This window comes from Podarcis bocagei (assembly GCF_964188305.1).
Source record: "Podarcis bocagei genome assembly, chromosome: 12".
NCBI lineage: Eukaryota > Metazoa > Chordata > Lepidosauria > Squamata > Lacertidae > Podarcis > Podarcis bocagei.
The window spans coordinates 48,137,370-48,160,574 of NC_138137.1; the positions used below are offsets into that span (position 1 = coordinate 48,137,370).

Genomic DNA, 23,205 nt, shown 5'->3' on the forward strand with positions numbered 1-23,205 from the left:
TGGGGCTGTTTCTAGATCTCAAGGCTAGCTGATTTGAAAGACCCAGAATTTGAAATCATAACTTGGTGGAAAGACTTGGTGGCCTCATGCCACTGTCAGCAGGAAGACTTGAATTGAGTCAAACAGGGATGTCTAGGGCTTCTTCGTGTAACATAAGGCTGGGCAAAAAGAAATTAATGATAATGCTTTAGGTTTAGACATACTTCAGTGCTTCCAAAAGATGAAGCCTCTTGAGATCAGTCAAATTTAAGAAGAGAAAAGCAGTTTCGGGGAAAATACAGGCAACATTTTCTAAGCTGCAATCTAAGAGCTGTCAAAAGTTGCACCCCAGGCTAAAGTGATTTCTAGTTTTCATCTTTCATAAGTGGACAACAGTGTCTACTCATGTACTTAAGTATAGCTTCAGGATTCTATTAATTTTGTGCCCTTGAATTTCACATAGATACCCCATTAATGCGTGTTCAAAATTGTTATGAATGACACTGTTTGTTTTTGTTTTTGTAATATAGGAGAACCATTTGAGTAAAAAACTGCTTGATTTCCTGAATGAGGATATCGCAACTGAAAATCTTCTTAGGGAGCCTATGTCCAAAGAATCTTTTAAATCAGAAATGAAGAAGTCGGAGGATTTAGATCTCTCCTCCTCTTCCTCTGAGGAAGTGAAGGTTGGGGTTGAAAATGTGAAGAGCGAAACATTCTCCAGGGAGTTGATAGCTGAAAAGAAAGCTGAGTCGGAACCTAGCTCTCAAGAGCTGACTGAGCTTCATCACTGGATTAAGAATACTTTGATTCAGGATAAAACAGTCTATGAAGAAACTCAAAAAAAATTGGGAGAAGGCCTTCAGCTGGATGCCAAGCCTTCCAAAGAGGATGAATATGGATACATTGTGACAGAGAAAGAGTAAGTATAGTTTTTTTGTGTATGCATATATGTGTGTTTAAAATATAGAATGGTTAAAATAGGTTATTTGTGAATACTGAAATATTTATTTAATTTTTCGAATGTATGTACTGGGTTTTCCCAGTAGTGATGTATGGAAGTGAGAGCTGGACCAAAAAGAAGGCTGATTGCGGAAGAATTGATGCTTTTGAATTATGGTGCTGGAGGGGACTCTTGAGAGTCCCATGGACTGCAAGAAGATCAAACCTATCCATTCTGAAGGAAATCAGCCCTGAGTGCTCACTGGAAGGACAGATCGTGAAGCTGAGGCTCCAATACCTTGGCCACCTCATGAGAAGAGAAGACTCACTGGAAAAGACCCTGATGTTGGGAAAGATGGAGGGCACAAGGAGAAGGGGACGACAGAGGAAGAGATGGTTGGATAGTGCTCTCGAAGCTACCAGCATGAGTTTGACCAAACTGCGGGAGGCAGTGGAAGACAGAAGTGCCTGGCGTGCTCTGGTCCATGGGGTCACGAAGAATCGGACACGACTAAACGACTAAACAACAACAAATGTGCCCCCAGGTCTGCTAGATATCCAAGCAGCTCACAGTAACATCCAAGAAACAGTGTCTGTAGTTCAAAATACTAGAACAGCAAATAATGTCCAGCATCCATTTCAAAGCTAAGAGTAAAATTTAAAATGACCTTATCAGTGAGATATCTTTTAAAAACTTTTTTTTAAAAAAAGTCACCCAAATGCTTTTTTGTTAGCTACTATCTCCCTGAACTGCCTTGACAGAAAAGCCAGAGCTTCCACATTTCCTGTGAAAATACATAAAACGAAGGCCATTTATCTACTTCCTACACTGTCCTTTGGTGGCCTTGTGGACTGCAGAGTACATTAGTAGCAGTATTAATGGTTTTACAGATGTGCTCTTTGAATATTAGGCTTCACAGTGCAAAATATGATGAATGTTGTACATTAGGATTCTTGGCCCAATTTTCCTGTGGTAAATATTGGAAGCAGCACTGCTGTTGTAGGCGAGACAAATGCTAAAATCAAATGCGTACTTAGGAGTAAACTCTACTGAACTCATCAAGGCTTTCTTCTTGCTGAATATATCTAGGATTGGGCTGTGTGCATCTCTTCATTTAAGCAGTTGAGCCCTGGTCAGTGTGGTGCTGATACAATTTGTGCTGGGAACATTCTTCTGTTTATAGGCAGATAGGTTGTGGAATTCGAGTTTGCTTATTGTACCTTGGCTTCCAGAAACACTGCCTGAACAATTTAATACATGCTGCTGTGCTCTGTAATGTAAGGCTGCTGGGGGAAAGGGACACCGGAACGGATAGTTGTCACCAGGATATTTTAAGTAAACCACTGAGCTTGTCCAAGTTTTTCCTCAGTCCTTTAAAAAATAAAAGAAGATAAAACTTCTGGGTGTGTTAATAATGCCCTGCTTACCTTCTGAGCAGAAAACCTAGACTCATAGAATTGTAGAGCTGAAAGGGACCACAAGTTTCCCTGCAATGCTCAAACCCACAACCCTTAGATTAAGAATACAGTGGTGCCCCGCAAGACGAATGCCTTGCAAGACGGAAAACTCGCTAGACGAAAGAGTTTTCCGTTTTGGAGGTGCTTCGCAAAACGAATCTCCTATGGGCTTGCTTCGCAAGACAAAAATGTCTTGCGAGTTCCTGCGGGGGTTTTTTCCTCCCCCCACCTTTTCTAAGCCGCTAAGCCACTTATCAGCTGATCCGATAAGCCGATAAGCCGCTAATAGCGCTAATCCGCTAATCCGTCAATGGGCTTGCTTCGCAAGACGAAAAAACCGCTAGACGAAGAGAATCACAGAACGGATTCTTTTCGTCTTGCGAGGCACCACTGTACTGTGCTCTACAGACTGAGCTATCCAATCCATGAAGGACTGGAAACATATGGTTTTTTCTAACTATGGTGGAGGGCCAGGACACCTGTGAACCTCCTGATGCTGCTGATCCACAACTCCTATGATTCTGCCCACAGACCATGCTGCGTGAAGTACCGTATTTTTCGCTCTATAACACGCACCCGACCTTAACATGCACGTAGTTTTTAGAGGAGGAAAATCCGTAGGCATGCCACCCGTAGGCATTTCCTCCATAACACGCACAGACATTTCCCCTTACTTTCTAGGAGGAAAAAAGTGAGTGTTATGGTGCAAAAAATACAGTACATGGGAACAACTCGAGAGCTGCAGGTTCCCTATTCCTACCAAAGGGGTGTGCTGAATGCACTTAACAAGAACTTCTATTTATTTAGCTCATTTTTCTGTAGGTTCATATAATTTCCCCCGCCTAGGAACCATGATTGACCCCCTGCTTCTCATCAGAAAGAAATGTCTAGACACCCCTCCATACGTTTCAGAGTCGTACACCAAATCAGAGAATTTGTAGAGTTGGAAGGGAACCACGAAGGTCATCTCATCCAGCCCCCTGCAATGCAGGAATATTTTGCCCAAGGTGGGGTTCGAATCCACAACCTTGAGATTAAGAGTCTCATGCCCCCTACCAACTGAGCTATCCCAGCTGCTACTGTATGCTCTAAATCTAAGCACAAAGTAGCCTTAAGACATCACCTTGCCAACAAAGGTCCGTATAGTTAAAGCCATGGTTTTCCCAGTAGTGATGTATGGAAGTGAGAGCTGGACCATAAAGAAGGCTGATTGCTGAAGAATTGATGCCTTTGAATTATGGTGCTGGAGGAGACTCTTGAGGGTCCCATGGACCGCAAGAAGATCAGACCTATCCATTCTTAAGGAAATCAGCCCTGAGTACTCACTGGAAGGACAGATCATAAAGCTGAGGCTCCAATACTTTGGCCACCTCATGAGAAGAGAAGACTCCCTGGAAAAGACCCTGATGTTGGGAAAGATGGAGGGCACAAGGAGAAGCGGACAACAGAGGCTGAGATGGTTGGACAGTGTTCTCGAAGCTACCAGCATGAGTTTGACCAAACTGCGGGAGGCAGTGGAAGACAGGAGTGCCTGGTGTGCTCTGGTCCATGGGGTCATGAAGAGTCGGACACGACTAAATGACTAAACAACAACAAAGCCTTAAGTAACATGGATTTGAAGAGGGCGTGTTTTGACTGGAGAGTAAAAGAATGGAGGGAGATGATAACAGAGATGAGTTAACTGGTAGATTATGGGGCCAAGTGGTCTGTCGTGGTCCAGTTGCTCTTTCTGATATGCGGAAAGGAGCAATGTGATAGCAAGAAGCAAAGAAGGATGGTTGTAGAGCCTAGAGCACAGGCAGCTGGAAGAGAAGCTGTAAGGTTAAGTTACATTCAATGGTTAGTGTCAGTTTGGAGAAGGACCTTAAGATTAAATAGAGAGTGTAGAGAGAGAGGGAGGTTTGCAGCATAGAGGCCTGGAGCAAGCAAAGCTTATTCCTTTATTATCAAGACCAATTCCCCAGCTGAAATTTGGTAGAGGTTTAATTTCTCTGAATTATGGAAATATATGTAACATAGACACTCTTGACATTTTCATAGTTCAAGGATGTCAAAGCTATGCAGTTGTAAGCAAGTTTTTTTTCTTTTAAAACAAAAAAACAAAAACACAGCTCGCGAGAGATAAAGAAAGCAATAGAACGCAACTAAAAATGATACCTGGAGTCCAAAGCTTTTTTTTTATTTTTAATACCGTTTATTCCTATAATCATCTCTTGCTTTATTGAAACTGTACATTGTGGTTCCTGCTTGTCAGAATTTTATTAGCAGAAGTGGTTATAATAAAGGAACAAAATCCTTTCAGCAGAAATGAACCCTCTGTTGGTAAAAGGGGTCTTGCATATTCATGCACAGAGGTTAATAGCTTGGAGTTCTTTTTCACTTTGCGATTTCAGATGTAACTGGGGGCGGGGGGGATGGCACTCAGCAGTATGGTTAGAAATATGTCAGAGGTGATTCATTCACACTTGGATTCTCAGTGTGTGTGTGTTTTTGTTGGCTCCAGAGCCTTGATTCAAGGAAATTGCTTCACTGTACTGTGAAGACCAGGAATTTTAATTGTGTCATGGAGCAGAGACAAATATTTTCCTCAAAAGTTCCCAAAGAAGTGATTTGTGATAGTTTTGAAGATTTGTCAAAATGGCAACCTGCTTATCAGTACAGTGGTACCTTGGGTTACAGACGCTTCAGGTTACAGACTCTGCTAACCCAGAAATAGTATCTCGGGTTAAGAACTTTGCTTCAGGATGAGAACAGAAATTGCGCGGTGGCAGTGCAGCAGCAGTGGGAAGCCCCATTAGCTAAAGTGGTGTCTCAGGTTAAGAAGAGTTTCAGGTTAAGAACGGACCTCTGGAACGAATTAAGTTCTTAACCCGAGGTACCACTGTAGTTAGAACAAATAGGTCACTCCTGCTTTTTGTTGAGTGACCTTTCAGTGACCTGTACTGATCCATAGTAAGCACTGGTGCTAATCTTAGGGCTGAGTTAACAGTTTCAGTATAGACATTTGTCTGGCAAATCCTCTCAGGTGCTGCTTCAGCATTTTATTTTGGGTGGAAAGTGTTCAAAACGGATAATTTCCCTGTATGCTGGTCCTTCCTGCAGAATTTGATCTCAGTCCATGATATGGATGCCACACCATCCCCTATAGTAAATCCAAAAGCATGCAGGTTAAATGTGCATAAGTTATTCTCCATAACTTTCCTTCCAGAAGAACTAGAGACTTTTTTAAAAAAAATGAAAGCTCAGAGCTTGGCACCAGTGAAGGCCCTCATGGGCATTGGGATAGAAATACACACCCTAATCGACTAGCCTCCACTGACGTGTCAGGGACTGGCTGGCTGGATGATGAGGAGTGGTTGGAGGCAGCAGCCAGGCAACCCTCAAGGGAAACCCCAGAGGAGGAAGGCTCAGAGCCCTGGGATTGGTGGTGGAACACCAAGGAGAGGTCAGAGGGAGAAGTGTAGGGAAAGTTGTTGGATGCTGAAGGGGCAACAGGGTTTTGTGAAGAGGGAGAGCCTGTGACAGGGAGCATTTCAGACTCAGAGGATGAAGCAGAGGAGTGGGGACAAGAGCCTTCAGAATAATACAGGGAGCCTGCCTCTCCTTGATTCTCTCCAAGGACAAGCAGAGTGATGCATCAAGCAGAACAGATATTAGACACAGTTTGAGACTGCTTAGGAAACATCTGAGAAAGGAGGAGCCTTAGAGGGAGCTGGAGGCGGAGATCGTCAGTCCTGGCAACTGCTCTATAGGGGCAAGACTTGCTGGGAAGTGTTACTGAGCAGTATGCTGTTTCTTTGAATAACTTCTCTGACAAACTCTGCTTCTTGCTTGCTGACCCATGTTTGACTCCAGCCTTGACAAGGAGTTAAGAAAGAGTGGTAACAACACAACAAACTGAAATATTAAAATTCAACAATGGCAATTCATTGTTAGTTCCAAAGGTATCCTCTCAGTCAGCAATGTATATTAATAACTTGGGGTGGGCAGGCTAAATTCCACTCGTACTGCACATATCTGTACTTATTCTAGGGGCATTATTGGCAGAAAGGCCTTGGAAAATAGGGGTAGGAAAGGCAGGGGTATATGAAAGGAGAAGGCAAAAGCTCAATAAAGGAAATGGATCAAGGAAGGGCAAAGAGAAAGACTGGAGGAAGGTGATACAGGTCAGTGAGGGAAAGGGTGAAGACGGGGGTGAAGAAGGAAAGAGAAAATTGATACAGAGGGGAGAAGCACATGATCAGGAGGCTGCAGAAGTAAAGAAGGTTGAAGGTCACACATTGATTCTACGAAACCTTTGAATTCACATCTCTTGTTTTCTAGGAATCGTCAGAGATGTCTACTTAGAGCTATGATATTTTCTGGCTAAATAAATCCCGGCTGTGTTTTACTAGTGGGAAAATAAAGTCACTTAACCCCCCCCCCACAAATCCACACTTATTACAGAGCCAAAGAAGCAGCAACGAAACCTTATATAACCATCTGTAGCATGTAGTAGGAAGAGCTCATATATTTCTGAATTTCTGGGGAAAGGATGGGATTCGCTTCAACCTCAACACTTTGCAGAATCTTTGCAAAGCTTTGGGGGAAATTGGAAGTTATAGACTTACAGGTTCCAAATCCGTAGTGAACCTTCCAAAGCCCGAAAATAACTGATTAAAATTTCCCCAGTTTTTGTGTATTTATCTAGTTCATACCCCCACCCTTCCAAAGTAGAGGTTATAAAACCATCATAAAACAACTTCGCTATTAAAGAGGTTTAAAAATTAATAACATTTACACTCACCAGGTCTATATGCTTTCACCATCTGTTGCATCCGTAGGCATTTAAGAGATTGCAGATGGTCCTGCTTCCTTACAGTGCTATTCATGCTTTTGTTGCTCCAAAGCACACAACTCTCTACAGCCTTATTTTACTTTTGCCTCTGATCCTCTTCCCATTGTGCCTGGTGACTCCAGATTAAGTTAAAGGAAGCAAATGGTCCCAGGAAGTCTTTTATTTTTTTGGCCACCCCCCGCCCTGCTCGATTGTGGATGGTCAACAAAGGTCCGTATAGTTAAAGCTATGGTTTTCCCAGTAGTGATGTATGGAAGTGAGAGCTGGACCATAAAGAAGGCTGATCGCCAAAGAATTGATGCTTTTGAATTATGGTGCTGGAGGAGACTCTTGAGAGTCCTGTGGACTGCAAGAAGATCAAACCTATCCATTCTTAGGGAAATCATCCGTGAGTGCTCACTGGAAGGACAGATCCTGAAGCTGAGACTCCAGTACTTTGGCCACCTCATGAGAAGAGAGAAGACTCCCTGGAAAAGACCCTGATGTTGGGAAAGATTGAGGGCACAAGGAGAAGGGGACGACAGAGGACGAGATGGTGGGACAGTGTTCTCGAAGCTACCAGCATGAGTTTGACCAAACTGTGGGAGGCAGTGGAAGACAGGAGTGCCTGGTGTGCTCTGGTCCATGGGGTAATGAAGAGTCGGACACGACTAAACGACTAAACAATAACTAAATGTATGAATGTTTTCCATTTAGTATGGAAACACTACGGAAGTGTCGTATAAATCACAGGCAAAGACAATTTCTGATAAGGAAGCACTCTCTTATTGCCTCTGTTGTGGGTGGAGCCAGTAAGTATTTGAAATGAGACCCACCCCCCTACTAAAGCCTTATTTGGTGTCACATTTCCATAATAGCCCCTGCGAACAGATCCCTTCTTCACTCCTACGTTTCTGTTACCTTTTTCATGATATGTAATTTCCATTGACCTTCATAGTCTGACCACCGAAATTGATTTTTGCAAAGTGTCATCTGCTTTATAAATTGGTCTGGACTTGAATCTGTCTTGAGTTAAAAGGTTTAAATTTCACACCTATTTGCGGTGGGGAAGGAAGAGAAGGAAGGTAGGTGCGCAAAATGTGGCAAGCAGAGATTTGCTGTCTTGTCAAAACAGAAGTAAGCTTATGAATGTTCAGTAGCTAATAAAGCCTTAGAGGAAACAAGGCTGGGGAAAATGGATTGGAGCCAGCTGAAGTTAAATTGCAGTGTTCTTAATAATCATTACCACAGGCTTGTTTGAGCTCTCAGGTAACAGAACTCTGCAGGATCCATTCCTGCCACAACATGGCTACGAAGCACAAATCCTGTTTACACGTGGGTTGCTGCATGCAATAGCTCCTCTACATTTTAATTTTAAATGATTCAAGAATTAGTTAGAGTTCAAGTCGCAAGGCTGTATTCTATACAGGCAAAAGGTATCCATTTGTATATAGGGAGATATGGGGCTGTCATTCAGTGCTAGAAATTGTGTTTTGCATGCAAAAGGTTTCAGGTTCAAATCCCGGGCATTGGGTCCAACCCAATTTGTGTGTGACATATACCAGAAAGAGTAACACAATGCAGGTGGGGAAGGGAAGTCTCACTGTGGTTGGCTGCTCAACTTTACGCTTCATTCTTCCTTTGCAAAGCAAGTATGGCCCAAAGTAGAAAACATTCCAAATTACCGTATTTTTCGCACTATAGGACGCACTTTTTCCCCTCCAAAAATGAAGGGGAAATGTGTGTGCGTCCTATGGTGCGAATGCAGGCTTTCGCTGAAGCCTGGAGAGCGAGAGGGGTCGGTGCGCACCGACCCCTCTCGCTCTCCAGGCTTCAGGAGAGCCCCACCGCCAGCCCCACAAGCTCGGGGGACAGCGGGAGAGGCGCAGTGCGCCCTTCCCGCTGTCCCCCGACTTGGTTAGAAGGCTGGCGGGGGGGGAGCCTGCTCCTCCCCCTCGCCAGCCCCGCAAACTCGGGAGACAGCGGGAGAGGCGCAGCGCGCCATTCCCGCTGTCCCCCGACTTGGCTAGAAGGCTGGCGGGGGGAGAAGCCTGCTCCTCCCCGTCGCCAGCCCCGCAAACTCGGGAGACAGCGGCAGGGGCGCAGCGCGCCTTTGCCGCTGTCCCCCGACTTGGCTAGAAGGCTGGCGGGGGGAGAAGCCTGCTCCTCCCCGTCGCCAGCCCCGCAAACTCGGGGGACAGCGGCAGGGGCGCAGCGCGCCTTTGCCGCTGTCCCCCGACTTGGCTAGAAGGCTGGCGGGGGGAGAAGCCTGCTCCTCCCCGTCGCCAGCCCCGCAAACTCGGGGGACAGCGGCAGGGGCGCAGCGCGCCTTTGCCGCTGTCCCCCGACATGGCTAGAAGGCTGGCGGGGGGAGAAGCCTGCTCCTCCCCGTCGCCAGCCCCGCAAACTCGGGGGACAGCGGCAGGGGCGCAGCGCGCCTTTGCCGCTGTCCCCCGACTTGGCTAGAAGGCTGGCGGGGGGAGAAGCCTGCTCCTCCCCGTCGCCAGCCCCGCAAACTCGGGAGACAGCGGCAGGGGCGCAGCGCGCCTTTGCCGCTGTCCCCCGACTTGGCTAGAAGGCTGGCGGGGGGAGAAGCCTGCTCCTCCCCGTCGCCAGCCCCGCAAACTCGGGAGACAGTGGGAGAGGCGCAGCGCGCCTTTGCCGCTGTCCCCCGACTTGTCTAGAAGGCTGGCGGGGGGAGAAGCCTGCTCCTCCCCGTCGCCAGCCCCGCAAACTCGGGGGACAGCGGCAGGGGCGCAGCGCGCCTTTGCCGCTGTCCCCCGACTTGGTTAGAAGGCTGGGGGGGGGGAGCCTGGTTTTGCGGGAGGCGGGGGAATCCCCCGCCTCCCAGGAAAGCCAGGAGAAGCCGTGCAGCCCTTTTAAAAGGCGCGTGGCTTCTGCCGGTTTTGCGGGAGGCGGGGGAATCCCCCCGCCTCCCAGGAAAGCCAGGAGAAGCCGTGCAGCCCTTTTAAAAGGCGCGTGGCTTCTGCCGGTTTTGCGGGAGGTGGGGGAATCCCCCGCCTCCCAGGAAAGCCAGGAGAAGCCGTGATCTCTTTAAAGGGTTTGCACGGCTTCTGCGGGCTTTGGGGAGAGGTGAGGGAATCCCCCCACCTCCCAGTAAAGCCAGGAAAGCCCTGTGCAGCCCCTCCGCCAAGGAGAGGCTGCACGGGGCTAAAGGGGAAGCCTTGGCTTGATCCATAGCTGCACGCAACCCCTCCGGCAGGGAGAGGTTGTGTGCAGCCTGTACGCTGCTCTTTGGGGCTGCGGGGGGGAAAAAGATTTTTTTTCTTGAATTCCCCCCCTAAAAACTGGGTGCGCCCTATGGTCCGGTGCGCCCTATGGTGCGAAAAATACGGTAGCTCTCAACAATGGCTTGTACAGTGGCATTCGCTTGAAGAGAGATCTCGCAAAAGCAAATATTGAGTAAAACAAGTCTGCAGATTGCACCTAGGGAAATCCCACTAAGTCTGTTCTCTCCAAGTTGTAAGTTCACTTCTTGGCAAAACATGTTGTTGTTTTTGTTTTGGGGAAAGTAAATTTCCACAAAGGGCAAAGTTTTGTTATGACTTACAGACTGGTTCTTAATGATAAGAGAGAGTGAGTGTCATCATGTATGAAAGGCTACTTCTCAGAGCATGAATAAGTGCCCAGCGAGTTACCCCAAGGGTATGTGGAGGATTTAAAATTCCACGTGGATTTAAATACATTGACGGATTAAGAAGCACAATGGCTGATGAATTCCAGGGTAATGGATTGGTAGAAGACAGCTCTTACATTTTGAAAATATAAGGCCTGAGAATAAAAATATAATGTCTGCTCACCCAGACTCTGAGGTTTTGGAGTGTGGAGGAAACGCATGGTTGCCTGATAAGTTGTTTCATTAAATCTTTTGTGTGTGAATTAAAGAGCAGATGCATATGATTCGTATGCTGTTGTTGCTGAGTTTGATAGTATTTCAGTACAGCTGTAAAAGTACAGATGGAAATTTCCAAGATCAGTTTGAATTGCTCACATACACATGGATGCTGACATCTCCCCAAACCAGCAGCCTGGGAGTCCTCAACACCGACTCTTGAGACCAACTCTGTCAGCTCAGGCAGGAAGACTACTGGGTAGCAAGGCGGGCGGTAAACCAAGAGAATCTGTAAGTTGTCCCAATTGCCCAATGCCAGGAACACTCTCTAGATCTCCCACAACTGGACAGACAGCCTGGAGAGAGAGAGAGAGAGAGAGAGAGAGAGAGAATCTCTATACATCTCAGCAACTCCACATCCCTACCCTTAAGTCTGCCCTGATGCTGCACCGAGTACCCAGGTTGGCATAGCTGGTTGAGACCAACCCACTCTGCTCATCCACCCAGGTCTCGGTGATACAGACCAGATCGGTCTCCTCATCCACAATCAGAACATGGGTGAGGAAGGAGCTGACTTGGCATTTGACAACAACAGCTGCAGACCCGAGGACTGGCTGACCCAAAATTCGCCAGGTTGGAGCACAGGTAGGCACTGTCATGTGACAAAGACACATGAGAGCAGAAGCAGCAAAGCAGGCTGGGAAGTGCTGGGCCTGCACAGTCATTTGGGCCTACTAAAGTTATTCAGGCCTAACTGCTAAGTGTTTTGAGTCCCTCTGACATGTGACTTAGCCAGCCAGTTTTTTTGTGTGTGCTCTCTGTAAGATTTCGTGAGAGTCTGTCTGCCTCAGCTGTGAACAGAGTCAGTATGTAATCTCAGTCAAACTGTTTGGAACCATGTTGTTTATGAAGAAGTTCATTTTAACTCAGTAAAGCTTTAATTCTTTAAAACTCTGCATTATTAATTTCCGCTGCGCGTCAGGCACATGGCACAGTCACCAACTGCCTGTGCCTTGTGCCCCTTACCCAGCGTGCCCACCCGCCACGCCATACTTCTCCCTACTCTGAACCACTTTGCTAGCCTACCCTTGCTCTCCCCTGTTGCTCTCCCTCTCTTCCAAGGCACATTCTACACCTTAAAAGAAAAAGAAAAAAAACACCCAAATTTAAAAACCCATAGATTAAAAGCCGTTTATTTATTTTTTTATAAATATTTATTAAGTTTTCACAAATTTTAAAAACACATACAATACACACAATACAAAGATATACATACAATAACAAACAAACACGTATAATTTCAACTCCTTTTTTCCTTAAACTTACTTCATCGACTTCCCCATACCTCCCCTTTCTGCATTCCAATTCCCAAAATTATTTCAGCAAATCCTTCCCCTTAATTTTATCCGATTTTTTCCTTTCCTTTCCTTTTACTTAATCTTTAACAGCTGTAATCCCTTACTTTATATAACCACAACATTTTAACATTCATTAATTTTGCAATATTTCTTAAGATAAATTTTAAATTTCTTCCAATCTTCTTCCGCCATCTCTTTCCCCTGGTCTCGGATTCTGCCAGTCATTTCAGCCAGTCCCATGGATTAAAAGCAGTTTAAAAACGTTTAAAGCATTGTAAACAGTTGGGGCAGTAACACCAATAGCAAGAGCCCCCAACAGGACCCCCTAGACACTGCCACAATAAAAACACATAATGAGGATTTTATTTCTGTTTCGTTACTAAACGCAACAGAATTGTTTCTGAGGTTTTCTGCCCATCACTGAAAGACTGCGATAGTTGTTTCTCTTGTGTGGGTTTTTGCAATGAGAGGGAGTGTGTATGTGTGTGTGTGTGTGTGTGTGTATTGGTGTGTGGTTGTTTAATTTGGGCTTACCTGTGCTCCAGAAAAGTAATTAAGGCTAGTGTAATGACAATATTGTGTTCATTTCTGCCTCTTGCCTTCCTGAGGGTGTTTGTAACGCTGCTGGATATTAGCACCGAAATGCTCTGATCAGCCTTGGTACGGTTGCTTTTGCAACTCGCTTTGACATTCAGTTTTGATTTTGTAGCCTGCAGAGATATTACAGTTTTATGCGTACAAATGATAGGAAGGAAATGCCAGCAACGTATTGTATGACTTTTCTTGCACCTCTGGGCAAAAATAATATTACAGTGTTAAAAAGAGAGAGAGGCAGAGAAAGAAGCCCACTCCACTTTCTGACACCTCTTGTCTCACACACATTTGAACCACTGTCCTCGGGAGTGAAGGATCTAATTAACACACAAGCCCCCGAGTTCCTGTGACAGCCCTGCTTTCATTGCGACTTGTGAAGAATCAAGAGTTCTACCCCAGTACCTAGTCTTGAAATTCAAGGGTGACTTTTTAATGAATAACCTAGGTACAGCATTTCCCCTCCCTGTGGAAATACTCAAATAACCCTTTTCAAAAACAAAAAAACGGAAACATCATTGTATTACACGTCTGGAAAAACCCTATATTTAAATACTAGCCTAGAGGGAGTGCCACCTATGGTACAGTGTCCCTTGAATTATTTTTGGGGAGCAGATGCATGAGGTTTGGAAGAAATTAAGAAATATTACTTTCCTAGCTGGGGTCCAAAGAAGCTATTATATTATATTCCCTCAGAGTACTGCACACGTTTATTCAAAGGTACTTTAAACAAAATGTGAAGAGCAGTGCTCCTCAGCATAATATGCAACTTGTACATCACACTACTGATTTAAAATCTATGTTGTTTTCTAATAATAGGTTGGTGGTAATGTGGGAATTTTTTTGTATTGCAGTAATTAAAAATAAGAACCTGGATGGGCTGGTGTGTTGGGGTGTTTGTGTGTTTTATTTCGACCCCAGCTCTCCCAATGGGTTATTTACTTGAGTGATATCTACGAGTGCTGTTTGTTTTCTTTGTGGCATTCTATTTCAATCTATTATGAAATTCAGATATAACTCTTAATACCACTACACTGAATTTTTAAGTCGTGTGCTCTGACGTCTGATGCCATACATGAGATAAAGTTATAAAGTATAAATTTCCTAAGGACTGCTTTATGTTAATTTTGGGAAGTGCAATAATATTGCAACTGAAGGAGTCATACAAAGTAGTTTTCTTGACTTTAATTGTTATTATTTTGCAGGGTTTTTAAAAATAAAATAAAACTGATTATTTACTAATACAGCCAGCCCTGCATTTGAAAGTACGTGTGTGTGTTGCGTAAATAAATAGATAGAGGTAAATAATGTGTGGGGGTCAGATTGAATATTGACAATCCCAAACAAAATTTATGAGTGTCACTATTTTCTGGTATATGTTGCCACTTGCTGGAAGCTAAACTGGTGTATCCCAGCAAACTCAGTAACTAACAGCATTCACTGAAGATATCTGTGCTGATACTGACCAAACCTGTACAGTGGTGCCTCGCAAGACGAAATTAATCCGTTCCGTGAGTCTCTTCGTCTTGCGGTTTTTTGTCTTGCGAAGCACAGCTGTTAGCGGCTTAGCGGCTATTAACGGCTTAGCGGCTTTAAGAAAAAGGAAACAAACTTGCAAGAACTCGCAAGACGTTTCATCTTGCGAAGCAAGCCCATAGGGAAATTCATCTTGCGGAACGACTCAAAAAACGGAAAACTCTTTCGTCTTGTGCGTTTTTCGTCTTGCGAGGCATTCGTCTTGCGAGGTACCACTGTAACTTTATAATCTTGATTTGCAGCTAAATCTGTTTCTCAAATGATGGTAGCAAAGTATTGCTATCAATAATAATAATAATAATAATAATAATAATAATAATAATACCTTGTGCACCTGGGCAGCTTACAGTATGTATAAAAACATAATAAAACGTCAAACATTAAAAACTTCCCGATACAGGGCTGCCTTCAGATGTCTTCTAAAAGTTGCGCAGTTCTTTATCTCCTTGACATCTGATGGCAGGGTGTTCCACAGGGAGGGTGCCACTGCCGAGAAGGTCCTTTGCCTGGTTTCCAATTAAAAATATAATTAAAAAGCATGATATTGAGGAAGACTAGAAGGCATTTTTTGAGCACCACACACACAGAGAGAGAGAGAGAGAGAGAGAAAAAAAAAGAGAGAGAGGAAAATTAACTTCCATACCCTCAGCCACTCTTCAGGACAGTGTAGTTAGCACTATTGTTTGTTCTTGAATATTATAATGTTTGTTCCTCCTTTTGCTGGGCACGAATTCATTTCAGAAGCAAATGAATTGAAGAAGAAATGTCTTCCCGTGACCACTTCATAGAGTCCTGTAATTTGACATTCATTTGTTTGTTTCCAACCTCATCTGGCTCTCTTCCTCCCTCCCACTTTTTTTCCCTTTCCATTGAGGACCAAGATGAACTGGTCGCTGCATCATTGGGCCCATTACACTTCCTAACAATTCCATTTACACCTTATTGTTTGTCTTATTGCTGGAAAATTCAGGTGATTCATCATGCCTGAGGAAGCACCTGATCCCATTTCCCTCGATATCGCAATTGCTATGTGACAGGAATACAGTTAAGCGTCGGCTTCGAACCACCTAACCGTTCCAAGGTGATAACTCTTTTGGGGCTTTTAGCCTCTCAAGTATTGATGAGTTTCATTTTTCGTAATGCTGTGTATTCTTGCTTTCTTTCAACAGCCCTCTGAGCGAGGAAAAGGGTCTGGAGTTAATAAAGCAAGTTGCTGCCCAGCTGAAGCTGCAGATGACGGCCTTTGCTGATATCAAGTATGTGCACAAAGTCCAGCCCTTCTATTAATCTCATCTTAATTCCTAGATTGCTTCAACACTAACGCCCATCCTCAGCCACAATAATGCAATGGTTCTGAATTGTTTTAAGGTACAGTGGTGCCTCGCAAGACGAAAAGAATCCGTTCTGTGATTCTCTTCGTCTAGCGGTTTTTTCGTCTTGCGAAGCAAGCCCATTGAAGGATTAGCGGATTAGCGCTATTAGCGGCTTTTAGTGGCTTTTAGCGGCTTATCTGCTGATCGGATCAGCTGATAAGCGGCTTAGCGGCTTAGAAAAAGGGGGGGAAGGGAAAAAAACCAGCAGGAACTCGCAAGACATTGTCGTCTTGCGAAGCAAGCCCATAGGAAATTTGTTTTGCGAAGCACCTCCAAAACGGAAAACTCTTTCGTCTAGTGAGTTTTCCGTCTTGCGAAGCATTCGTCTTGCGGGGCACCACTGTACATTGCTGATACATGCTTTACTCCCCTTTTCGTAATAGAGGGGGGAGACCCAATAAATTGGGCTCAGGTTATAGAAAACAGGGTGCCTCTTCATACAATGCCTAATTAACCCTTAGAATTTACTGCCATTATCTATGGTTGTGTTTTTTTAAAAAAAGGTTAAGACGAATTCACAGAGGATAGGTCTATCAACAGCTATTAGTCATGAGAATTACAATAAAGTTTTCATTTTAAAGTTGAGCCTGAATTGTCTCTCAAGGACCACCCTCTTCCAGCCCTATGGCTCTGATTGTACAGCGACTGCTAAATATAAATTAAGTAGATAAATAAATAAAGCGAAGCAAAATGTCACTTAGAAGAAGGACCTGAAATATTTTCATTGTAGCATGAATTTATTTTACTCTGGGTTGTTTTTATGCGTTGTAAACTGCTTTGAGATTTTTTGGTTCTTTTATGTCAAGTAAATGGACAAGTACAGGTGATTCACCTGCACTCTAAACCAGGCATCCCCAACCTTTGGCCCTCCAGCTGTTTTGGGACTACAATTTCCATCATCCCTGACCACTGGTCCTGTTAGCTAGGCATGATGGGAGTTGCAGTCCCAAATCAGCTGGAGGGCCAAGTTTGGCCATCACTGCTGTAGGAGCTAAGGACATGCTTCAAGCAGGGAATATGTTCCCTCCCCACACATCATTGGAAGTCATGTCATCTGTGTTTGTGTGTGTGTAGAAGTGCAATAGCGTGTCAGTACTGGAACTGAGGCTGTGCCCAAGCAGATTTTTCTGTGTGCAGGATTGGCACACTAGCTTCTGTATTTTGTTTTATGCCTCATAGATCTTCATTTCTAGTCTGCCACTGGACAAACTTGTTAGTTTTGTCTCTTCTCTCAATCGCTGCCATGCTACCTTTCCCCATTCTGTGCGCATGCCATGCAGAAAATGTCCACAAGTGCGCCTTTATTCCCCACTCCAGTGTCTAGAACAAACGTTTCCAGTTTTTTAAAAAATTGATCATTCTATAGAAACCCAGCAGTATTGCAGGCAGCACTGGTTGGAAGGAGATGTTTCGCTTTCCTAAATAGCATTTATTTTTGAGGGAGGGGAGATTAGGCACAAAAATTGAACGTACTGTATTTTTAAAAAACAAAACAAAACAAAACACTTAGTGGTTTGGGGGAGTGATGGGGCAGATGAAGAACAGCTGTTGAAAATAAAAATTGCATCCCTGAACAAATGCTATGCCTATGCCAGAAGAAGCAGGTCACTTGCAGGTTTGGCTTCAGCCATTGTGGGTGAGGCTAGCTAGGCAAGGGACAAAAAGGAAGAAGTCTGTTTCTTTCAGTTTTGCATGAGAACAAGAGGGAAGGGGGGTGAGTTTAAGAGACAGCTTGGGAGGGGGGGAGGGAGATTGTTATGTTTTTAAAAGTTTTAATAAATAAATAGGCCAGCCGCCATCTCTGCCAGCAGCATCTGTCCACAGTGGCCTCTTTCTTTCCTCTTCTTTGTTACAGCTGATGAAAACAATTGTACAGCCTTGTGCATGACCTCCATATTAAATACAGTTTTATAAAGCTGATGTATGTGCTGCCATTACAACCTCCGGGGTGTGCAAAGTGGTGTCTCTCTCTCTCTCTCTCTGTGTGTGTGTGTGTGTGTGCATAGTTTGCAAACAGCACTACTTTTGCAAGAGCGAGGCAGCGATGGTGGGAATCAGATTTGTAACCCCAAGGCAGCGAGGGATTGTTTCTTTTGGATTTTTCAACAGTATGCACAGGGTCTGTTGCGTTCTAAGCTAGTTCTGCCTCCCCCCCAAGGGGGGGGGGTAACTCATGCCCACCATTTGAGTACAGTGGTACCTCGGGTTACATATGCTTCAGGTTACATACACTTCAGGTTACAGACTCTGCTAAACCAGAAATAGTACCTCGGGTTAAGAACTTTGCTTCAGGAGGAGAACAGAAATCGGGCTCCGGCGGCGCGGCGGCAGCAGGAGGCCCCATAGCTAAAGTGGTGCTTCAGGTTAAGAACAGTTTCAGGTTAAGAACGGACCTCCGGAACGAATTAAGTACTTAACCCGAGGTACCACTGTAGGTGCATTACTATACTTCTCAGTGGCAGAGCTTCCCTGCCGGTGGAGACTGGTGGAATAATAAAAAATAATAATAATTTATTATTTGCACCCCGCCGATCTGGCTGGGTTTCCCCAGCCACTCTGGGTGGCTTCCAACAAAGATTAAAAATACAAAAATGTCACACATTAAAAACTTCCCTGAACAGGGATGCCGTCAGATGTTTTCTAAATGTTAGGTAGTTGTTTATCTCTTTGACATCTGATGGGAGGGCGTTCCACAGGGCGGGCGCCACTACCAAGAAGGCCCTCCGCCTGGTTCCCTGTAGCTTTGCTTCTCGCAGTGAGAATCAGGCAGGGCAGGTTAAAGGGACACCTCTGATTCACCCAAACCTCCTCCTGCACTAGGGATTCAGGATTCAGATTGCTCTTGTTACTTATAGTAAGCATGTTTAAGATTGCAATCTATATAGTCTCGGGTGTGGTGCCAATAGCATGCTACCCGTGATTACACTTAAGTTATCCGAACGGTTTCTGTAGCACATGTGGCATTCGACATGCGGAGTACAGAATTGCAAAGACAAGATGATGAAAACAAGGGTTTGGCATTTCAGCTTGCAGGCATTTCAGCTTGTTGTTCTGGCTGCCTTCTTGATCTTTTATGAAAGTACTAGTTATGGTTAATCTGTTTCGTTAATGGTTATGTAGCTGTGAAACAAATTCCATTATTTTGTATTACATCATTAGGGATCATTAAAAGAATATTAAAGCGCCAGAATAATTATGCAAGCAGACACAAAATGATAAGTTTGATTTTATAATCCAATTACGAGTGTCTGTGGCCTCTGGTGATTGATTGCTGGACCAATATCGTAGGAGATGAAAGTGGGTGGCAACATCAATAGGCATTCTGTTAGTCCGTGTGCCGTTGTTTCTACCACAAATGTGTTTTGCAACAATGGGTGTGTTCACATTCTCATTTACTGCGTTTCCAGTGCTGGGTTTTTAATCCTTGTTTACATGGCATTATCCTAACCATATAGGTATTCTAAACTTTTGACACAAAATACTAGCGCTTGATGTTTCTTAAACCAGCTTCGCAACAATTGGAGCCATTCCCAATTAATTTCTAGCCAAGTTGTGCACCCCTTGGCACAGGACGAAGACGCACTTCCCCCAACAGCGCCCCTGGTGCAAACACACAAGCAGAAATGAAGGAAGCTGTGCTGGTGTGAACAGATAGGTGGGAAAGTGCTGTGAAATGTAATGATGAAAAAAAGCAACTTCAGTGTGTTTTAAGTGGGTAATGTTACACCAATGTCTTTCCTCTGAGTGTTTCCCCTCTCTTAATTATCATATAATGAGCTTCTATATAGCAAACCAACCTGAAGTAAATCTAGGTACAATCTGTTTCCTTTTTCAAAAAATAATAATAATCTATTTTGCGTATTTGTGGTTTGCTAGACCTTACTTACCATGGGTTTATTTTAACTGGGAATTCTATTCTGTATCCTGAAGCATAATGGTAGAGTAAATTGAAATATATGAGACAAACCAACAACAACAACAACAACAACAACCCAAGGCATAGGAGTTCAGCGAAAGTTCGAGTAAAGCCTGTATCTACAACTTGAAAACAGGGCTTACCAGCAGTATTGGTCGAAGATGCTTTGCTACCCAAGACGAAGGGCAAGAAGGCACCTCTCCCCACTTCCAAATATAGGCGCTGATGAGACTGGCAGCTGAATCTTCCTTAAATACTGGCAAAGAGACAGTATCTTTCAGTGCACCTGAGGGCAGCAAGGTAGCTTTGGGGATGAAAGGCTGCATGGCACACCCAGCTCTGTCCATTTTCTGCCTGTCTCATCATCTGGTCTGGGAAGGAATCCTAGGGAAGCCTAAGGCAGCGCATTTGGGATGTCAGTTATTTCATTTATTTTTGCATTTTTACTGCTAGAGAGAGAGAGAGAGAGAGAGAGATGCTTGTGGGAGTTTTTGCCTCAGGTGCCAAAATAAGTCTGCCAATCAGGGGGGTGGCATTGGCTGTTCTGTCTGAGGCAACAAAATGTCTTCATCTGGTCCTTTTTCAGGTAACTTTTCGGAAATCTTTAGTTTTTCAGCATTGATGAGGTTCATCTTGAAATGCTAATGTGAATCCAAGCATATTTTAGTGTCATGTGAAGTCCCCTTAGCTCGATTCAGAAGTGAGCCAACAGTCATAGGCAGTCATAGAACCTGAGAATCCTAGAAGGGGCCACAAAGGTCATCTAGTCCCACCCCCTGCAATGCAGGAATCTTTTTGCCCCACGTGGGATTCAAACCTGTGACCCTGAGATTAAGAGTATCATGCTTTACTGATTGAGCTATCCCAGCATATTTTTGGAGAATGGTTTGGTTTTTCTAAATTGACTTGTAGTGATTGTTGTACAGCACTTGTGCAGAAACATATTTTACTTCCTCAAGTGCAGAATTTCTGAGAGAAATCACATCAGCAGCTAGGAACAAGTCAAATTTAAAACCAGTGATAGCAAAGTTTATTTTCCTGTCTGAAAAACCAGGTTATAGCCCTCCTCTTCTGCATCTCCTGAGTCCTGTCCCACAGAACTCACCTGTTATGAAGAGGACTAAAACAAGTCACATATAATCATACCCTAAGAAGTGCTAACTTGGATTTCCCATTTAAATCGCAGGAGGTTTCATTTAAGTAGATAATGGGTGAGAAGCCATATCAAAATGATCCATTTGGTCCAGGGTTTCCCAAACTTGGGTCTCCAGCTGCTTTTGGACTACAATTCTCACCATCCCTGACCACTGGTCGTGCTAGCTAGGGATGATGGGAGTTGTAGTCCAAAAACAGCTGGAGACCCAAGTTTGGGAACTCTGATTTAGTCTTAGTGACTAACATGGCAAAGGAGCTTACACTTAAGTTCCTTTCCCATTCCTGATCGTATGAGATAGAGCTGTATGTACCTGAATTGGCATGTCAGCTGTAGTTTTGCTAAATGGAAGGCTAAAGCCTTTAGTGGTGGTTTTTCTTTGTTTCCTCCTGTTATATTGATACCACCTGAAAAACCCAATCAGCCATTTAATCAAACCTACTCATCCAGAACCTAAACAGTGCTGTGAAACTTGGTGTTTCCACTTCATCATGCTGATAGGTTATGACACAAGGCATGCGTTGGTTGTAAAGGTGAACATCTAAGGAAATTATGAGTAGCTTCGATTCAGAACGGTGTGAAATAGGTATATTTAACTCAGCATGCAAATTCGCTTGGTAATCCTAGTTGAATCTAAGCCAAATCTTGCACAATTTGGGTATGCTGCAGTTACTTTCTAATGTGCAGCTATTTGGTGTTTGTGTTCAGCCCAGACTGATGCCGTGTCTTTCAGAATAAGGCTGTCTCCTCTCTCCAGGTACATGCAGTACCTGGCTAATTGTAGGCTAATTTTTTTGGGGGGGAGCACAGCTCTCATTTTTTCAGACCAGAAGTTATGGCATCATCTGCCAAATCTGCAGACCAGTTGGTGGACTCTCTTTGCTCTGGCAAATCAATGAATTGATAATGAGGTTTTTATTATTGCCGCAGATGGTAATACAGGAAGTAAGAGAATTTGAGAGCCTGAATACTTTCCTTTTCTTTGGTGGTGCATCTACTCTATGCTAGCAATTTAGTTGGTAACACTTCTCTGCAATATTGTTTGTATTTCTAGTTTGAAGCTAAAAGTTGCATCTGAGCTGACTTAAGAATCTTTTATCAATGAGTCTTACAAGTCAAACCTGTACGGTCAGGGATAAGCAGCACTGCTTCCTGCCAGGTAACCATGCATAGCACAGGATTGTATTCGTGCCACATGGTTAATTGGGAGGCAAGCCCAGGTCTCCTGAGTCAAAAACATCTTTCTGCATTTTTGGACTGTTTTTGGGGCACAGCTGTGAGGGCTGCCATTATTAATTCCTGCACTTCAAAATTTGACACTGCGCCACTGCCTAGCTATGATAGGTTACAGGAAAAAACTTCAGAGTGAGCAAAAGTTGAGATTATGTAACCTCATAAACTTTTACGGAACTGCCACCAGCTTCTTATTAAAACAGTAAAGAACCCAAACCTGTAATATAAAAGTATGTTTTAGTAGCGTGTCCAGTGGTTGTTTTATGAACACAGGGAAGGCAAAACCCAATTGGAAAAACAAAAACAGAACCCAGAAATATTTCAGAAAGAAGGAAAATAAAGGGCAAAGGTAAGATTTACAGGTACTTAAAAATAAATAGCATTTTAGCCAGTCTTAATTGCAAGGAATTACCGTATTTTTCGCTCTATAACACGCACCCAACCATAAGACACACATAGTTTTTAGAGGAGGAAAATCCATATGCATGCCACCCGTAGGTGGTATAACACGCACAGACATTTCCCCTTACTTTTTAGGAGGAAAAAAGTGAGTGTTATGGTGCAAAAAATACGGTACTTATTTGATATACCAAGGTTCAAGTGAAGTTTGCATAGTTTCTGAGCTGTAAATCTACGTCACTTCTTGAAGCCAGCCTTTTCCATACCATTCCTGCCTTTCCCATATATCCAAAATAAATTCATCAAGAACCAAATGTCTGTGTTCTCCAACTTCCTTATCCCTCATCTTCTAAACGATGACTTTTTTTTTGAAAAAGTAACTGACTTTCCAAAACATGTGAGTAGAAAAATAGATTTCCTCAGGAGCTAAAATCCAATTACTATGTAGATCTTAAAACTTAATTTCATATACAGAATTAGAATTCTAACAGAACTAACAGGATATCTTGGTTAGCCCTTCAAAGGAAGGTTGAACCAGTGAAGGGTAATTATCCTGCAGGAGAATTTCATTTACATCTGACAAACATATATCAAAGTC

The 23,205-nt window shown here is 43.9% G+C and overlaps 1 protein-coding gene across 1 annotated transcript in view; it reads left to right on the top strand.

Annotated features, from left to right (window-relative positions):
• Positions 1 to 23,205, top strand: part of PTPRN2 (protein tyrosine phosphatase receptor type N2) — a 630,954-nt gene that overhangs the window by 211,025 nt on the left and 396,724 nt on the right. Inside the window, exons 9-10 of the mRNA XM_081163514.1 lie at positions 510 to 901; positions 15,703 to 15,789. Of these exons, the coding sequence (XP_081019640.1) occupies positions 510 to 901; positions 15,703 to 15,789 (479 nt within the window). The remainder of the gene's footprint in view (positions 1 to 509; positions 902 to 15,702; positions 15,790 to 23,205) is intronic.